Consider the following 15,379-nt stretch of genomic DNA (forward strand, 5'->3'; position numbering starts at 1 on the left):
TCTCGATTTAAACAAACCAAAAACAACTGTATCATTTATGAGACAATTGGAAATTTGAACACTGAGTGGTATTTTATAATATTATAGAATTGCTCGTAATTTTGGGTGGATTGATAATTGTATTATAGTTATGTTAAAAAAAAAAGTTTTTATCTTTTAGAAGTACCATAGATACTGAGATAATACAGGAGGGGAGAAGAGGTGGGGTGCGTTAGTGGGGAAAAAGCAAATAAAGTAAGTTTGAGATGATGATGGGAAAATCCAAGAGCCTTTGGAATAAAGGTGATAGTTGTCAAAGTAGATTAAATTTAGAAGAAAGAAGAGCAAAAAACTAAGGAATAAAAGCTTGGGAGACAGATTGAGGGATCAGAAGAAGGAAAAGGAGCTGGTCAGTGGAGAAAGGGAAGGAACTGGCAGAAATATTAGAATAGCATCTGGAACTCAAGGGAATGGTTTCAGAAAGATGGGGTCATGTGCTGTGGAGAGGTCAAAGGAGGAGAAAAGAGTTGAGGGCAATCGCTGCTCTATGTTAGGAAGTAGTTAAATATTGTTACTGCCCTTTACCAGTATTGCAATAATTGTTATTTGGTATTCTCTTGTGCTTAAGAGAATAGGGTTAGGACCTAAGTTAGAAATGGGGCTAATAGTAGCAGTTGCCTTTCAGGGTTGCAAATATTAGATGAGTCAATACATGTAAGTCTGTTAGAGCAGTGAAACCAAATCCACTGCCATCAAGTCGATTCCGACTCACTGCAACCCTATAGGACAGAGTAGAACTGCGCCATAGGGTTTCCAAGGAGTGGCTGATGGATTCGAACTGCCAACCTTTTGGTTAGCAGCCAGGCTCTTAACCACTGCGCCACAAGGCTCCTTAGAACAGTAGTGTCTGACATATGGTAAGAGCTGCTGCTGCGGCTTGTAGTATGCACCTAATTGCTCATTTATTCCATATATTTAATAAACATTCTATTTCAACACTCATTTCTGTTCTGGAATCAGGAGTGATTGCAAAAAAGGATTTAAACATCGGTGTAGCTAGAGCCCTTTTCAGATTAAGTAGTTTTTTTTAGAAATTAGATTTTATTATTTTAAGCAAAATTGATGATGGATTTTATACTATACTACTTGAGCTTCTAGTTCTGAAGTAGTATGAGATAGCTTAAAACAAACTTTTACGAACTTTTACGAATAAGATAGATTTTGTCATGATTTATTTTTGCTTTTTATTCTTGTGGAATTATAGTAGTTTTATTTATTAAAGTATATTTTTAGAGATACTCCTTAAAGCTTGCCCTTAATAAATAATCTATTTGAATATGATTATCCTTTAGAAGTTTTTTCATTAGAAGCAAAGAAAAATTAAGATTTTTAAAAGACGAAAACTGGTGATTGGTTTTATAGTATATACTTTAGACTTGGAAGCATTAATCTAACTTGTTTTTTTAAAGACTTTAGGTAAAGTTGGCCGAGTACAACAGATTTATTCAGACAGTGATTTAAAGGTGGAAGTTTGTGGAACATCTTGGACATACAACCCAGCGGCCGTTTCCAAGGTGGCATCTGCAGGATCAGCCATTAGCAATGCATCTGGTGGTATGTTTTTTGTTTTGTGCCTTTAAAAATAATGTGGTTTATGTTAGAACCTTTGCTAATTCCCAAATTTTCACACAGGTAATACTTTATGTGTTCTTGGCTTTCTCCCAGATCACATAGCCTCATTTGAGTGTTACTCACCTTTTAAACTTTCACTGAAGGTATTTTGTTTTTTTTTTTTTCCCCATATCGTGAACAACCCTTATTCTGGTTGAGGCACTCCCTGGAAAAGTTCCATAAATATGTTCTTTTTTCTTGCGTATATCAAGGGCTTCTCCACATCAGATCTGAGATACCTAAAATTCAGCATTCGACTCTTTAGTCAGAACTTCTGTTTTCTGCCAAAGAGCCATCACTGTCTTACACTGCTTTATTTCTTCTTTATTTCCAACATTATTGCTAGCAGGTGGCTTTCTTCCTGGATATTTTTATAAATCAGCCACATTTCTTTCTGTTAAGTTACTACATATGCCACAATGAGTAGAGAACCAAGTTGACATGTGATTATGCTGGATGGTTGGATAGACTCATGCCCTAGGTCTTTCATTCCTATGCTCCAGCTTCATATACACAGACTCAGTTTATCCTACAGCAAATTACAAGTTACTGTATGTACACTGTTGTTGTTCAGAAGATAGGACCATAACTGTAAATGGTAAGAAATGAAAGGAAAATGTTAGGTGACCTCCTATTCTCTGTCTCTTCTTTCCTGCTGTAATTTACTAGTCTGCTTAAAGCTTAAATCAGGTAGTGTTTATTTTTATCTTGAGGTCGGATGTCATCACCCTAGGCTGACTGCATACAGATTAAAAGAGTGAGGGATGATTAGTATCCTGCTCCACAATAATGTGGATGTGATGTTTGTCCCCTGCCTTACTTTGTGATTTCTTTGCTTTTCTAATAAGTAGACCTAAGAATTAGGAGTAGAACTTGGTGGCTTTTCTGTTGATCAATGCTATTTAAAAAATATGAAGGAGACTAAGTAAATTCATTCCTGGTTCTTTTCTGTTTAGTCAAAACCAATCAATTGGCACCTGTTGAAGTATGCTATTAGTGCTTAAAGTGACCATTTCAACTAAAAATTAGTTTATTTCTAAAGTATTTCCTCAGAGCCTGTAATGTTATCATAAACCTTACATTGCTTTTGAATCATAATCATTATCTGTTGAATTACTTTAAGGTCTATAGTATCTAGAGTTCTGAGAGTCACTGTGGTGTGCTTGAAACCTGAAAGGAAGTTTGTATCATTGTGATACTTCCATTGTAGTGTATTCATTCAGAATATCTTTGATATGACTTCTAAATCTTGAGCTATTTTTAGTAAGTAACCTGTACTGTTTCTAAAATTAAAATTTGAAATACATGAATTGCAAAAGACTTGGAATACTTATTGGCTTGAATTGAATGCAGCTTGATATACGAGTGATTATAATTTGTATGGATAATTATCTGTAGCACAGTACAGAAAAATTAATGGTAGAAATAATAAAATAGGAAAAGTAGATATTCTAGGAATATATGTAATGCTTATCTGTTAGTAGTTAAGGCTTGACATTCTCCTATATAGTAGCTTTATTTGATGCTTTACAGAGAGACTCTCCCAACTCCTGAAGAAATTATTTGAAACCCAAGAATCTGGTGACCTCAATGAAGAATTAGTTAAGGCTGCTGCCAATGGAGATGTTGCTAAAGTGGAAGATTTGCTAAAAAGACCAGATGTGGATGTGAGTATTTAAAAAATTATTTTGAAGTATATACAAAAATAGAGAAAATGTAATGAACCTTATACTTCAAGTTTTATTAACATTTTGCCCCATTACTTCAGTGGTTATGAAGATTTTGTCACGTGCTTCGTATATTCCTTTTTTCTTGTTTTTCTCAGGTACTTTAAAGCACATCCCAGACATCATTCTTCAGTGTGCATTTCTAAAATACATTAACATTTTCTGATTTAACAGTATACCTTTTTGTGTTTGGCAAAACTTGTGCTTTTCTGTATGTAAGGCTTTTAAATGGTTAGTGTCCTTTTGTGATATTTAATGTGAATTTTTATCATGTAAATATTTTATAGTGTCATTTAAATATATTTTAGTAAATTTTATTCACAGTTTTCTATCTCTTTTCAAAACATTTACTCTAAACTTTTTTCCTCCCTCCCTATGAAAGTTGACTGCTTCACAATTTAAAATGTAGATAAGTTAGAAACCATGCATTTTTGCAGATCTTCACAGATTATTTTCTAATTTTACCATTCATACAAGCTATATTTCAGATGGGCCACTTTGGTTCTAGTTTATTCATCCATTGGCTTTGCCATTCATTGATGACTGCAGTGAGAGTGGCATTTGAAGCATCATCACTGTGTTGTAGGAGCTTTTGTTGCCACATCTTTGTGTGTTTGTTTTTAAGTTTGCTAGACAGTTTGAAGATCAGATCTATAATTGTAAGGTATAGATGTCTTATTTCCTATAAGCTCATGTGGCATTTTAGCTTTATTAGAGAGAGATCAGTTACAGCACCACAGCACAGTGATTTCTTAATTGGTTGTCAGATATATCACAAGTAATTTGTTTTAGATATTAAAGTAGCAAATGTTTTTTGTGTTCAGAGTAAGTTTGAATCAGGTTTCCTTTATATTGACCCAAGCAGATTTGCATTTTATTATACTTAAATTTTTCTTTTAATTTATTTTTATGTTATTTTTAGACAATGTCATACATATTAAAAATCTAAAGGGAAAAGTAGTTCTACAGTGCTTGTTTATGAAAAACAACATCCCCTTTCTCTCCATGCCCATTTTCTCCATCTCCACAGGCAACTATCTTTGGCTCTTTTAGCTGATTTTTTTTTTTTCATATTTACCTGCACATTTTCCAATAACATACATATATTGTTATTTCTGAATGTTTTAGGAGGTATCTTTTGATACCTCACTGTAGAAGATGAGGATTCATCTTTCTTTCACTACCTCCAGCCCACCTCTACTACGCACACCCATACACTCTTCCTTAGCTTTTTAATATGGTTATATTGTATTTTGTTTAGATTAGACTTAATTGTGCATGTTATTATGTAAATGACATTCATATCTGAGCTATGGAATTTAGATTGTGTTTTCCTACACAACTTGTTTTTCTTGGAGTTTATTATTGTCCTTTTTAAAAATTTGAGATACAATTTACACACAGTGTGATACGTGGATCATTTTTTGACAAATGCATATACTGACGACGTAATCTATGCCTCTATCAATATGTAGAACATTTTCTTCATCCGAAAAAATTCACTTGTGTTCTTTCCCAGTCAGTCCCCTTGACAGAATTAAAGAAGTTTTTTTTTTCTTTTGTTCTTATAATTTTTTTCCCAAACTCTTCTCTAAATCTCTCAGGATGTTCAGGACATCAGGTATGTGTTCATTTCATCTTCTTGGAGACATTTCTATCAGTTCCTTCAGATGTGCTCCAGTCTGGATAGGTTGCCTTCTATACTTGATGCCCATCATCCTGAGGAGTCCCTTCACCTTGCTACAGTGTTGGACTTCTTTGTTTTCTGTATCCACTGTTTCCACGTTTACTCTCTGTTTGGTGGAGCACAGACTTTAGTAGCTTCTAGGTAAAGGATGCGGGAAATAGACCTTTTACCTTTATGTCTGAATTTTTTTTTTTTTTTTAACCTCACCATTAAATTTTGATGGGAATTGAATTCTAAGTTGGGAATCATTTTTCTTTAGAAGAGTCCATTGTCTTCTAATACCCAAAATTGCTGTTGAGAGGCCCTAAGCCATTCTGATTCTTGATCCTACATGTGATCTGGTTTTTTTCTCTGAAGCGTGAGGATCTCTCTCTCTTTTTTTTTTGCCAGTATTCTGAACTTGTACAATACTGTGACTTGATCTGTTTTTATCCATTAATGTTTGGGCCTTTTTAATTTGGAAATCATGTCTTCCATATCTGGAAATTTTCTTTAATTATTTTTGTGCTTTAGGTGAAAGTTTACAGAGCAAATTAGTTTCCTATTCAGTAATTTGTAACAGAGTTCTGTGACATTGGTCGCAATCCCCGCAGTGTGTCAGCACTCTCCCATTTCCACCCTGAGTTCCCTGTTGCCATTCATCCAATTTTACTGCCCCTTCCTGCCTTCTCGTCTTTGCTTTTTGGTAAATGTTGCCCTTTTGGTCTCCTATAGTTGATTGGTGTAAGAAGGGCTTTCCGCACAGGTGTTACTGTTTATTTTATAGGCCTGTCTGTTATGTGGCTGAAGGATGATCTCTGGGACTGGCTTCAGATCCAAGTTAGAAGGGTGACTAAGGGCTATAGTCTTGGGTTCCTCCAGTTTTTATCAGACTAATAAATCTTGTCTTTTTTTATGAATTTGCATTTTGTTCTATATTTTTCTGCTGCTCTTTCCAGGACCCTCTATTGTGATCCCAGTCAGAGCAGTCAGTACTGGTAGCTGGGCACCATCTAGTTCTTCTGGTCTCAGGCTAGTGGAGGCTGCGGTTCGTATGGACCATTAGTCCTTTGGACTAATTGCCTCCTTCAGTCTTTGGTTTTCTTCACTCTCCTTTGCTCGAGATGAGAAAAAGCCAATAGTTGTATCTTAGATGGCCGCTCGTAAACTTTTAAGACCCCAGATGCTACTCACCAAAGTAGGATATAGAACATTGATTTTATGAGCTATGTTATGCCAATTGACAGATGTCCCCTCAAGACTATGGTCCCCAACCCTTGAGCCCAATTACTCAGTCCCGTGAAGTGTTTGGTTATGTCTAAGCAATTTCCCTGACTGTGCTACCTGTGTGCTCCATTGTATGTATGACTGTACGTGCAGCACATACAAATATGTATGTAGAAATATCTACAACCTAGTCTGTATATGCACGTGTATACTCTGATATGCCCTCCCATACCTATTCAGCATACATGTCTGCCTATGTATCCACTCATAAATTATTGTTTGTTGTTACTATCATTGCATGGTTATATACGTTGTAGTATTTACCTTTGTTGCCTTTTATTCCTGCATACCTCTCAGTGTCTTCCTTTGCCTTGGCCATGTTGTGCTGACTTCCCCCATATTGTATATTGTCTTTACCTTCACCAAGTTAACGTATGTCTACTATCTAGTTCGTGTTTTTCCCTCCTTTCCCCTCCATCCCTGGCAGCCATCAAAGAATGTTACTTTCTATGTGAAATTTTTTTTTTAACTTTTTATAATAGTGGTCTCATGTAATATTTGTCCTTTTGTAATTGACTTACTTCACTCAGCATAATGTCCTGCAGATTCATCCATGTTGTGAGATGTTTCTCAGATTCATTATCATTCTTTATTGTTGTATAGTATTCCATTGTGTGTATGAACCACAGTTTTTTTTACCCATTTATCCATTGATGGGCATGTAGGTTGTTTCCATCTTTTTGCTATGGTGTATAATGCTTCCATGAACATGGGTGTGTATATGTCTATTCTTGTCACAGCTCTTATTTCTCTAGGGTATATAGCCAGGAGTGGGATTGCTAGATCATATGGTATTTCTATTTGTAGCTTTTTAAGGAAGCGCCATACCATTTTCCCTAGTGGTTGTACCATTTTACATTCCCACTGCAGTGTATAAGAGTTCCAGTCTCCCCACAGCCTCGCCAGCATTTGTTGTTTTCTGATTTTTGGATCAGTGTCATTCTTGCTGGGGTAAGATGGTATCTCATTGTAGTTTTGATTTGCATCTCTCATATGGTATACTATGCTGGGAATGACAAATTGAAGAGCAATGGCGTTGCATTCATCGTCACAAAGAACATTTCAAGATCTATCCTGAAGTACAACGCTGTCAGTGATAGGATAATATCCATACACCTACAAGGAAGACTAATTCATATGACTATTATTCACATTTACGCACCAACCACTGAGGCCAAAGATGAAGAAATCGAAGATTTCTTGATCAAACATGCAGTTAAGATGCACTGATAAATATTGGTGATTGGAATGCAAAAGTCGGAAACGAAGAAGGAGTAGTAGTTGGAAAATGTGGCCTTGGTGATAGAAACGAAGCTGGAGATCACAGGATAGAATTTTACAAGACCAGTGACTTCTTCATGGCAAATTCCTTTGTTTACCAACATAAACGGTGACCATACATGTGGACCTCTCCAGATGGAATACACAGGAATCAAATCGACTACATCTGTGGAAAGAGAGGATGGAAAAGCTCAATGTCATCAGTCAGAACAAGGCCAAGGGCTGACTATGGAAACAGACCATCAGTTGATCATATGCAAGTTCAAGTTGAAGCGGAAGAAAATTAGAACACGTCCACAAGAGCTAAGGTACGACCTTGAGTATATTCTACCTAGAGGAGCCTGGTGGTGCAGTGGTTAAGAGCTACGGCGAGCTATGGTTGCTAACTTTGGCAGTTCGAATCTCCTAGCTACTCCTTGGAAACCGTATTTTGGAGCCCTGGTGGCACAGTGGTTAAGAGCTTAGCTGCTAACTAAAAGGTTGGCAGTTTGAATCCACCAGCTGCTTCTTGGAAACCCTATGGGGTAGTTCTACTCTGTCCTACAGGGTCACTATGAGTTGGAATTGACTCGATAGCAGTGGATTTGGTTTGGAACATTCCACCTGAATTTAGAGACCATTTCAAGAATAGATTTGATCGTTAAACACTAATGACCAAAGACCAGATGAGTTGTGGAGTGACATCAAGGATATCATACATGAAGAAAGCAAAAGGTCATTAAAAAGGAAAGAAAGAAAAGACCAAAACGGATGTCAGAAGACACTCTGAAACTTGCCCTTAAGTGTAGAGTAGCTAAAACAAAAAGAAATGATGAAGTAAAAGAGCTGAACAGAAGATTTCAAAGAGTGGCTTGAGAAGACACAGTATAATGAAATGTGCAAAGACCTAGAGTTAGAAAACCCAAAGGGAAGAACAGACTCAGCATTTCTCGAGCTGAAAGAACTGAAGAGAAAATTCAAGCCTTGAGTTGCAATATTGAAAGATTCTATGGGGAAAATATTAAACAACGCAGGAATCATCAATGGAAGATGAAAGGAATACACAGAGTCACTATACCAAAAAGAATTTTTGATACATTCATCCATTTCAGGAGATAGCATATGATCAAGAAACAATAGTATTGAAGGAAGAAGTTCAAGCTGTCTGAAGGCATTGATGAAAAACAAGGCTCCAGGAATTGACAGAATACCAATTGAGATGTTTCAACAAATGATGTAGTGCTGGAAGTGCTCACTCACCTATGCCAAGAAATTTGGAAGACAGCTACTTGGCCAACTGACTGGAAGCGATCCATATTCATGCCCATTTCAAAGAAATGTGATCCAGCTGAATGTGGAAATTATCATACAGCATCTTTAATATCATACGCACATAAAATTTTGCTGAAGATCATTCAAAAGCTATTGTAGCAGTACATTGACAGGGAACTGCCAGAAATTCAAGCTGGGTTCAGAAGAATACGTGGAATGAGGGATATCATTGCTGATGTCAGATAGATCTTGGCTGAAATAGAGAATACCAGAAAGATGTTTACCTGTGTTTTATTGACTATGCAGAGGCATTCGACTGTGTGGATCATAACAAATTATGGATAACATTACATAGAATGGGAATTCCAGAACACTTAATTGTGCTCATGTGGAACCTGTACATAGACCAAGAGGCAGTTCGAACAGAAGAAAGGGATGCTGTGTGGTTTAAAGTCAAGAAAGGTATGTGTCAGGGTTGTATCCTTTCTTTCACCATGCTTATTCAGTCTGTATGCTGAGCAGATAATCTGAGTAGCTGGACTGTATGAAGAAGATTGTGACATCAGGATTGGAGGAAGACTCATTAACAACCTGTAATATGCAGATGGCATAGTCGTGCTTGCTGGAAGTGAAGAGGACTTGAAACATTTGTTGATGAGGATCAAAGACTATAGCCTTCAGTATGGATTACACCTTAAATAAAGAAAACAAAAATCCTCACAACTGAACCAATAAGCAACATCATGATAAACAGAGAAAAGATTGAAGTTGTAAAGGCTTTCATTTTTCTTGGACAACACCTGTGGAAGCAGCAGTCAGGAAACAAACGATCCATTGCATTGGGGAAATCTGCAAAAGACCTCTTTAAAGTGTTAAAAAGCAAAGATGTCACCTTGAGGACTAAGGTGGGCCTAACCAATCCATGGTGTTTTCAGTTGCCTCATATGCATGTGAAACCCAGACCATGAATAAAGAAGACCGAAGAAGAATTGATGCCTTTGAATTATGGTGTTGGTGAAGAATATTGAATGGACTGCCAGAAGAACGAACAAATGTGTCTTGGAAGAAGTACAGCCAGAAAGCTCCTTAGAAGCAAGGATGGCCAGACTTATCTCACATACTTTGGACATGTTTTCAGAGAGACCAGTCCTGGAAGAAGGACATCATGCTTGGTAAAGTAGAGGTTAAGCAAAAAAGAGGGAGACCCTCAATGAGATGGATTGACATAGTGACTACAACAGCAGGCTCAAGCATAACATCAATTGTGAGGATGGAGTAGAATCGGGAAGTGTTTCATTCTGTTGTACATAGGATCTCTGTGAGTTGGAACCGACTCGACGGCACCTAACAACAACAGCAACAACAATGGCTAATGATTGCGAGCATCTCTTCATGTGTTTGTTAGCCCCTGAATATCTTCTTTGATGAAGTGTCTTTTCTTATCTTTTGCCCATTTTTTAATTGGATCGTTTGTCTTTTTGTTGTTGAGGTGTTGAAGTTTTCTATAAACTTTAGAGATTAGACCCTTGTTAGATATGTCATAGCCAGAAATTTTTTCCCAGTCTATAGGTTCTCTTTTTACTCATTTGGAGAAGTATTTTGGTGAGCATAAGTGTTTAATTTTTAGGAGGTCCTTGTTATCTAGTTTATCTTCTGCTATTTGTGCATTTTTAGTTACATTTGGTATTGTTTTTATGCTGTCTATTAGGGCCCCTGGCATTGTCCCTGTTTTTTCCTCTATGATCTTTACAGGACTTGTTGGCTGACTTTGCGTTATGGTGACTGGGTATGTGGAGCTGCTGGGGGTCTCCAGATGCCATCATGTAAGGGTCTGTTCTCTATAACTGTTTAGTTGTTCAGGGGAAGAAATCTCCTTGTGCCTATCCAGGGACTAGATGCATGGCAGGTAACATTCTGTCCTTGAGTTTGAGGAGTGGGCCTGAAGTGAGCCCCTTTCATGTGTCCCCTGATGTGCTTTGGGACTTGAGTGTGTAGACTTTGGGCTTGTCTGTTTTCCCTGTACTCTTTAAGCTTTGGGTTCTTCTTGCATGTTAAGTCAATTAATGCTTCTGTACTTTCTTTCTTTCAAAAATGTGTTGCTTTTTCTTGTTTTCTGATAGTACCTCTCCTGTCTTGTTTGTGTTTATGGCTTTTTGCCTTTTAAATTATTTTACTATCATTTTAGTGTGGTCTCAGGAGGGATAGGATATACACCTGTGGTCAAGCTGCCATCTTTAATCATCTGTTATGGTTTTATGGGTGGGAGTGAAAGGGGTGGAATTAAGGAATTACATTAAGCCCTACTATATTCATGGGTAAACCATGCGTGTGCGCAACATCTGAAGTGAAGGAAAGGTTGGAAATTACTCCTTTATAATTAATAGTTGTATATAACCTTCCTGCTAACTTATTTATGTATCCTTCGTGGTAGTCGCTAATAGCTGGTATTCAGTATATTTGTTGAATTGAATTTATTTATACTGTAGTGGCCAGTATCTTTCCAAAAGTTTTCCATTCACTCCAGTGTTTTGTTCATTGAAGTAATGGACTTTGAGATTTAATAATAAAAAATAGAATTAAATATACAAAACTAACTTAATTTCCTGCCCTCCTTACTTCCCTCCTTCCATCTCTCCCACCCTTCTTTCAACTTTGCAGATTGCCTAAACAATTCTTTAATAGCTCTTTGAACAATGGAACATTAATCTCTTTTAAAAAACCTGCCTCTCTTCTCTAAATTAGAGAAAATAATTTCCAGTGATTTGTACTAGGATGTATAGAACACCAACCTAAATTATTCTCATAGAATCGTACAGTGTGCTGGACTTAAATTTACACTATATATATATTGGGTCTTTCTGATATGTGACATGATCATCTTGTCTTTTTTTTATTTAGGTAAATGGGCAGTGTGCTGGCCACACAGCTATGCAGGCTGCTAGTCAGAATGGACATGTTGACATTTTGAAGTTACTTTTGAAGCAAAATGTGGATGTAGAAGCAGAGGTAACTACACTAAAATTGAATATTATTTTTGAGTTAAAATTAATGGCCTAGAAATGCATACTTCTATTTCATGAGATAGATTGTTTTCATTCTTGAAATGATTGAAGGCTTTTTATTGATTTTTGATTGAAAATTAAAATTTGACAGAAAGCAACTTGAAGCATTTCTTGTTTTCCTATGCTCAATATTTTAGGCACAGCTCTAGGTGAAGATAAGAGTTGAGTTTCCTGCTCTATGGTAGGACTACCATGCTGTTGGGAGCCCAGTGGGGTGTACCCCAAGAATCTTACCGGGGAAGCTGAGGGAAGAGGGAGTATAGATCCCCTGGGTCAGTGTCTTTTCTGAGCTCTGTGACACTCAGAGGACTTTATTTGTTTTGTTTTGTTTCCTCATGAGGGAACCAGTGGATTTCTTGACCTTAATGTTGATCTTTGAAGAATGCATGTTTATTACTATACATATGCTTGTTATAATTTAGATTATATTCTTATAAAAGGGAAATATTTGTTACTGTTATTGGAGTTTCAGTTGGGAATGTGTATTTGTGATATGAAGGATGACTTACTTTGTCTTAGTTAACTATAACTTCATTATTAAAATATGTTAAAATCATATTTGTTTTAGCCTGCTGCAAGACGAGGAGTAAGTCCAGTTCTATCAAATTTAGAGTTGGCAGAATTTTTCAATTTTATCTAGAAAGCGGTCCCATCTGAGGGAGCTTAATAAGGACTTGGATTTCTGAGGGCAAAGTCTGTGGACCAGCCTCTTCTTAATTTGAAAGACACATATTTGAAAAGAAAAGTCTCTTCTGATTGTTTATTACTTTTGCTTTTTTCTCTAACCTATTGCCGTCCAGTTGATTCCTACTCATAGTGACCCTATAGGACAGACTGGAACTGCCCTATAGGGTTCCCAAGGCTGTAAATCTGTGCAGAAGCAGACTGCCACATCTTTCTCCCTCAGAGTGGCTGGTGGGTTTGAGCCACCAACCTTTTGGTCAGCAGATGAGTGCTTAACCACTGCGCTACCAGGGCTCCTTCTTTTTTCTCTAGTTGTATGCAGGTTGAGTTGTTCGACAGGTATTAGAGAGTCTATGGCGTTTTGGGTAAATGAGTCATCTTTGATGTTGGAATTTTCTGTTGCCTAGAAAAAGGTTGCGTTTTAAAGTAGTATATTAGACATCTATAAGCTATATGATAGTTTTATTACTGTGATGTCTTTATGAATGAGATTATATAATTTGAATTTGATTTAACTTTTGCAGTAATAATTTTTATGTTGCCTACTTGGTTGTGAATTTAAGAAGCAATTGTGTGTTATAAGTTTTTTTTGGTAAAGAAATATTTAAGTTAATTTTAGTATTTTGTTAATGGAAGGCAATTAGTTAATTCAGTTATTGTTTTAGTGTGATCTGGGGGAATGTAGTGAAATTCCCTGAGTTGGATATCCCATCTTTTATCTGATGAATCCCAAAGTTACAATAACAGCAGCAACTACAAATACACACACACACAGACACACACACACAGACACACACACACACAATACACACAATACACACAACAAAAAACAAAGCCCTTCAGATTATAGCTATTAAGGTAGAAGGCTTAAAAACCAAATTTCTTTGATTCAGAATTCAATCACTAAACCTGGCAAAATGGGGCTATTCATACATTTGTGTGTCTAGGGATAGACTTAACTATAACAGAAAAAATTTCCGGATTGTAGACTAGGAAGATCTTCATAACTCTAAGGCTCTGAAATATTAAAATGTGTTACTAGAGAGGTTAGTGAATACATGCACACACACACTCCTACTCACACACTATAATGCTGCTCAGAGGCCCAAGAGTCGAATCTTAACTTGTGTTTTTTTGCCAGTTCTCTGTGCTCAAGAATGACAGGTAACCAAAACTCCTAACCTGGTTCTACTGGAAATGATATTAGTGAGGTAGAAGTACTCCTGAGTTGTGTTTTCCTGCCTTTTCAAGAATGATTGTCAAACTGTTGTGGTTTTACCTTTAATATTTGTTTGAGAAAATACGCAAAGACCGAAACTACTTTGAATTCAGTAACTGCTTTGAATAAAGTATGTTTGTTTGTTTTAAATGCATTTAATTTTAACCATAGTTATCCGTGTTATCTTTGAAAAGTAGTTCAAATAATCCTGGCTATTGTGTGGAGGGAGCCCTGGTGGCGGAGTGGTTAAGAGCTCGACTGCTAACCAAAAGGTCAGCATTTCAAATCCACCAGCCGCTCCTTGGAAACCCAATGGGCAGTTCTACTCTGTCCTATAGGGTCGCTGTGAGTTGGAATCAACTCGACGGCAGTGGGTTTGGTTTTGGTTTTATTGAGTGGATAAAGAAACCCTGGTGGCATAGTGGTTAAGTGCTTGGCTGCTGACTCAAAGGTCAGCAGTTCAAACCCACCAACAACTGCATAGGAGAAAGATGTAGCAGTCTGCTTGCATAAAGATTACAGCTTTAGAAACCCTATGGAACAGTTCTACTCTATCCTATAGGGTTGCTATGAGTAGGAATTGACTCAATAATAACAGGTTTATTTGGTTTTATTGTGTGGATTTTTCAAACCCCTTGCAAAAACTAGAGATCCCATCAGGGTCTGGGACCGTTGGCTGGGAACCATTTCTCTAGAGGAAATCTTAGAGCATGCCTACTTCTCCGTGTCAAAATTTGGGACGTAGTATTAGAATAAAGACCAAACCCAAAACCAAACCTATTGCCGTCGAGTCATTTCCAACTCATAGTGACCTTACAGAATAGAGAACTGCCTCGTAGGATTTCCAAGGCTGTAAATCTTTACAGAAGCAGACTGCTACATCTTCTCTTATGGAGCAGCTGGAGGAGGGTTTGAACAGCTGACCTTTTGGTTGGGCTGCCAAGTACTTTATTCGCTGCACCACCATGGCTTAAAATAAAGACCGTATCCTATAATACCCTTTTGCATTTGCATCTGGCAAGGTAATGAAAGTTCTTTTTGGTATGAACTATATATATTCTCTCTGATTTATGATGCAGTACAGGCATTTTTTTTTTAAAGAAGTTTCTTACCGAATTAAAAACATATTTAAAAATTTAAGCAGTTGAGTCTTTTCTACCCTCTCATCTTTTCGGAAACATGCCTGTTACAGAAGGTGAGGCAAACCTGTTGGATTCCTCTGAGATAGTTTTAGAATCCTGGATGTATAGAATTATTTTGGGACTTGTTGTGTTTTTATATTTTAAGGTGTTATTTGGAGCCCTGGTGGGCTCCAGTTTGAGTCCACCAGCTGCTCCTTGGAAACCGTATGGGGCGGTTCTACTCTGTCCTGTAGGGTCACTGTGAGTCAGAATTGACTCAACCGCAACGGGTTTGGTTTGGTTTTGGTTTAAGGTGTTATTTAATAATTTTTTCTGTTCTTGAGTATACAGAAAAGTATATGCTTACCACCTAGAGATAACCAATGTTAACAGGTTGATTTATTTCCCTCCTTTAATCCTATTGGAGATTA

At 37.0% G+C, this 15,379-nt stretch overlaps 1 protein-coding gene across 2 annotated transcripts in view; it reads left to right on the forward strand.

Moving 5' to 3' along the window:
• The window catches only part of MIB1 (MIB E3 ubiquitin protein ligase 1), a 145,924-nt gene that overhangs the window by 69,772 nt on the left and 60,773 nt on the right, over positions 1-15,379 (forward strand). For both annotated transcript variants that reach the window (XM_004387921.3, XM_023742053.1), the window contains 3 exons: positions 1,449-1,593; positions 3,184-3,317; positions 11,761-11,868. In XM_004387921.3, coding sequence (XP_004387978.1) covers positions 1,449-1,593; positions 3,184-3,317; positions 11,761-11,868 — 387 coding nt within the window. The remainder of the gene's footprint in view (positions 1-1,448; positions 1,594-3,183; positions 3,318-11,760; positions 11,869-15,379) is intronic.

Source organism: Trichechus manatus, unplaced genomic scaffold (assembly GCF_000243295.1).
Source record: "Trichechus manatus latirostris isolate Lorelei unplaced genomic scaffold, TriManLat1.0 scaffold00199, whole genome shotgun sequence".
In the NCBI taxonomy this organism is placed as follows: domain Eukaryota; kingdom Metazoa; phylum Chordata; class Mammalia; order Sirenia; family Trichechidae; genus Trichechus; species Trichechus manatus.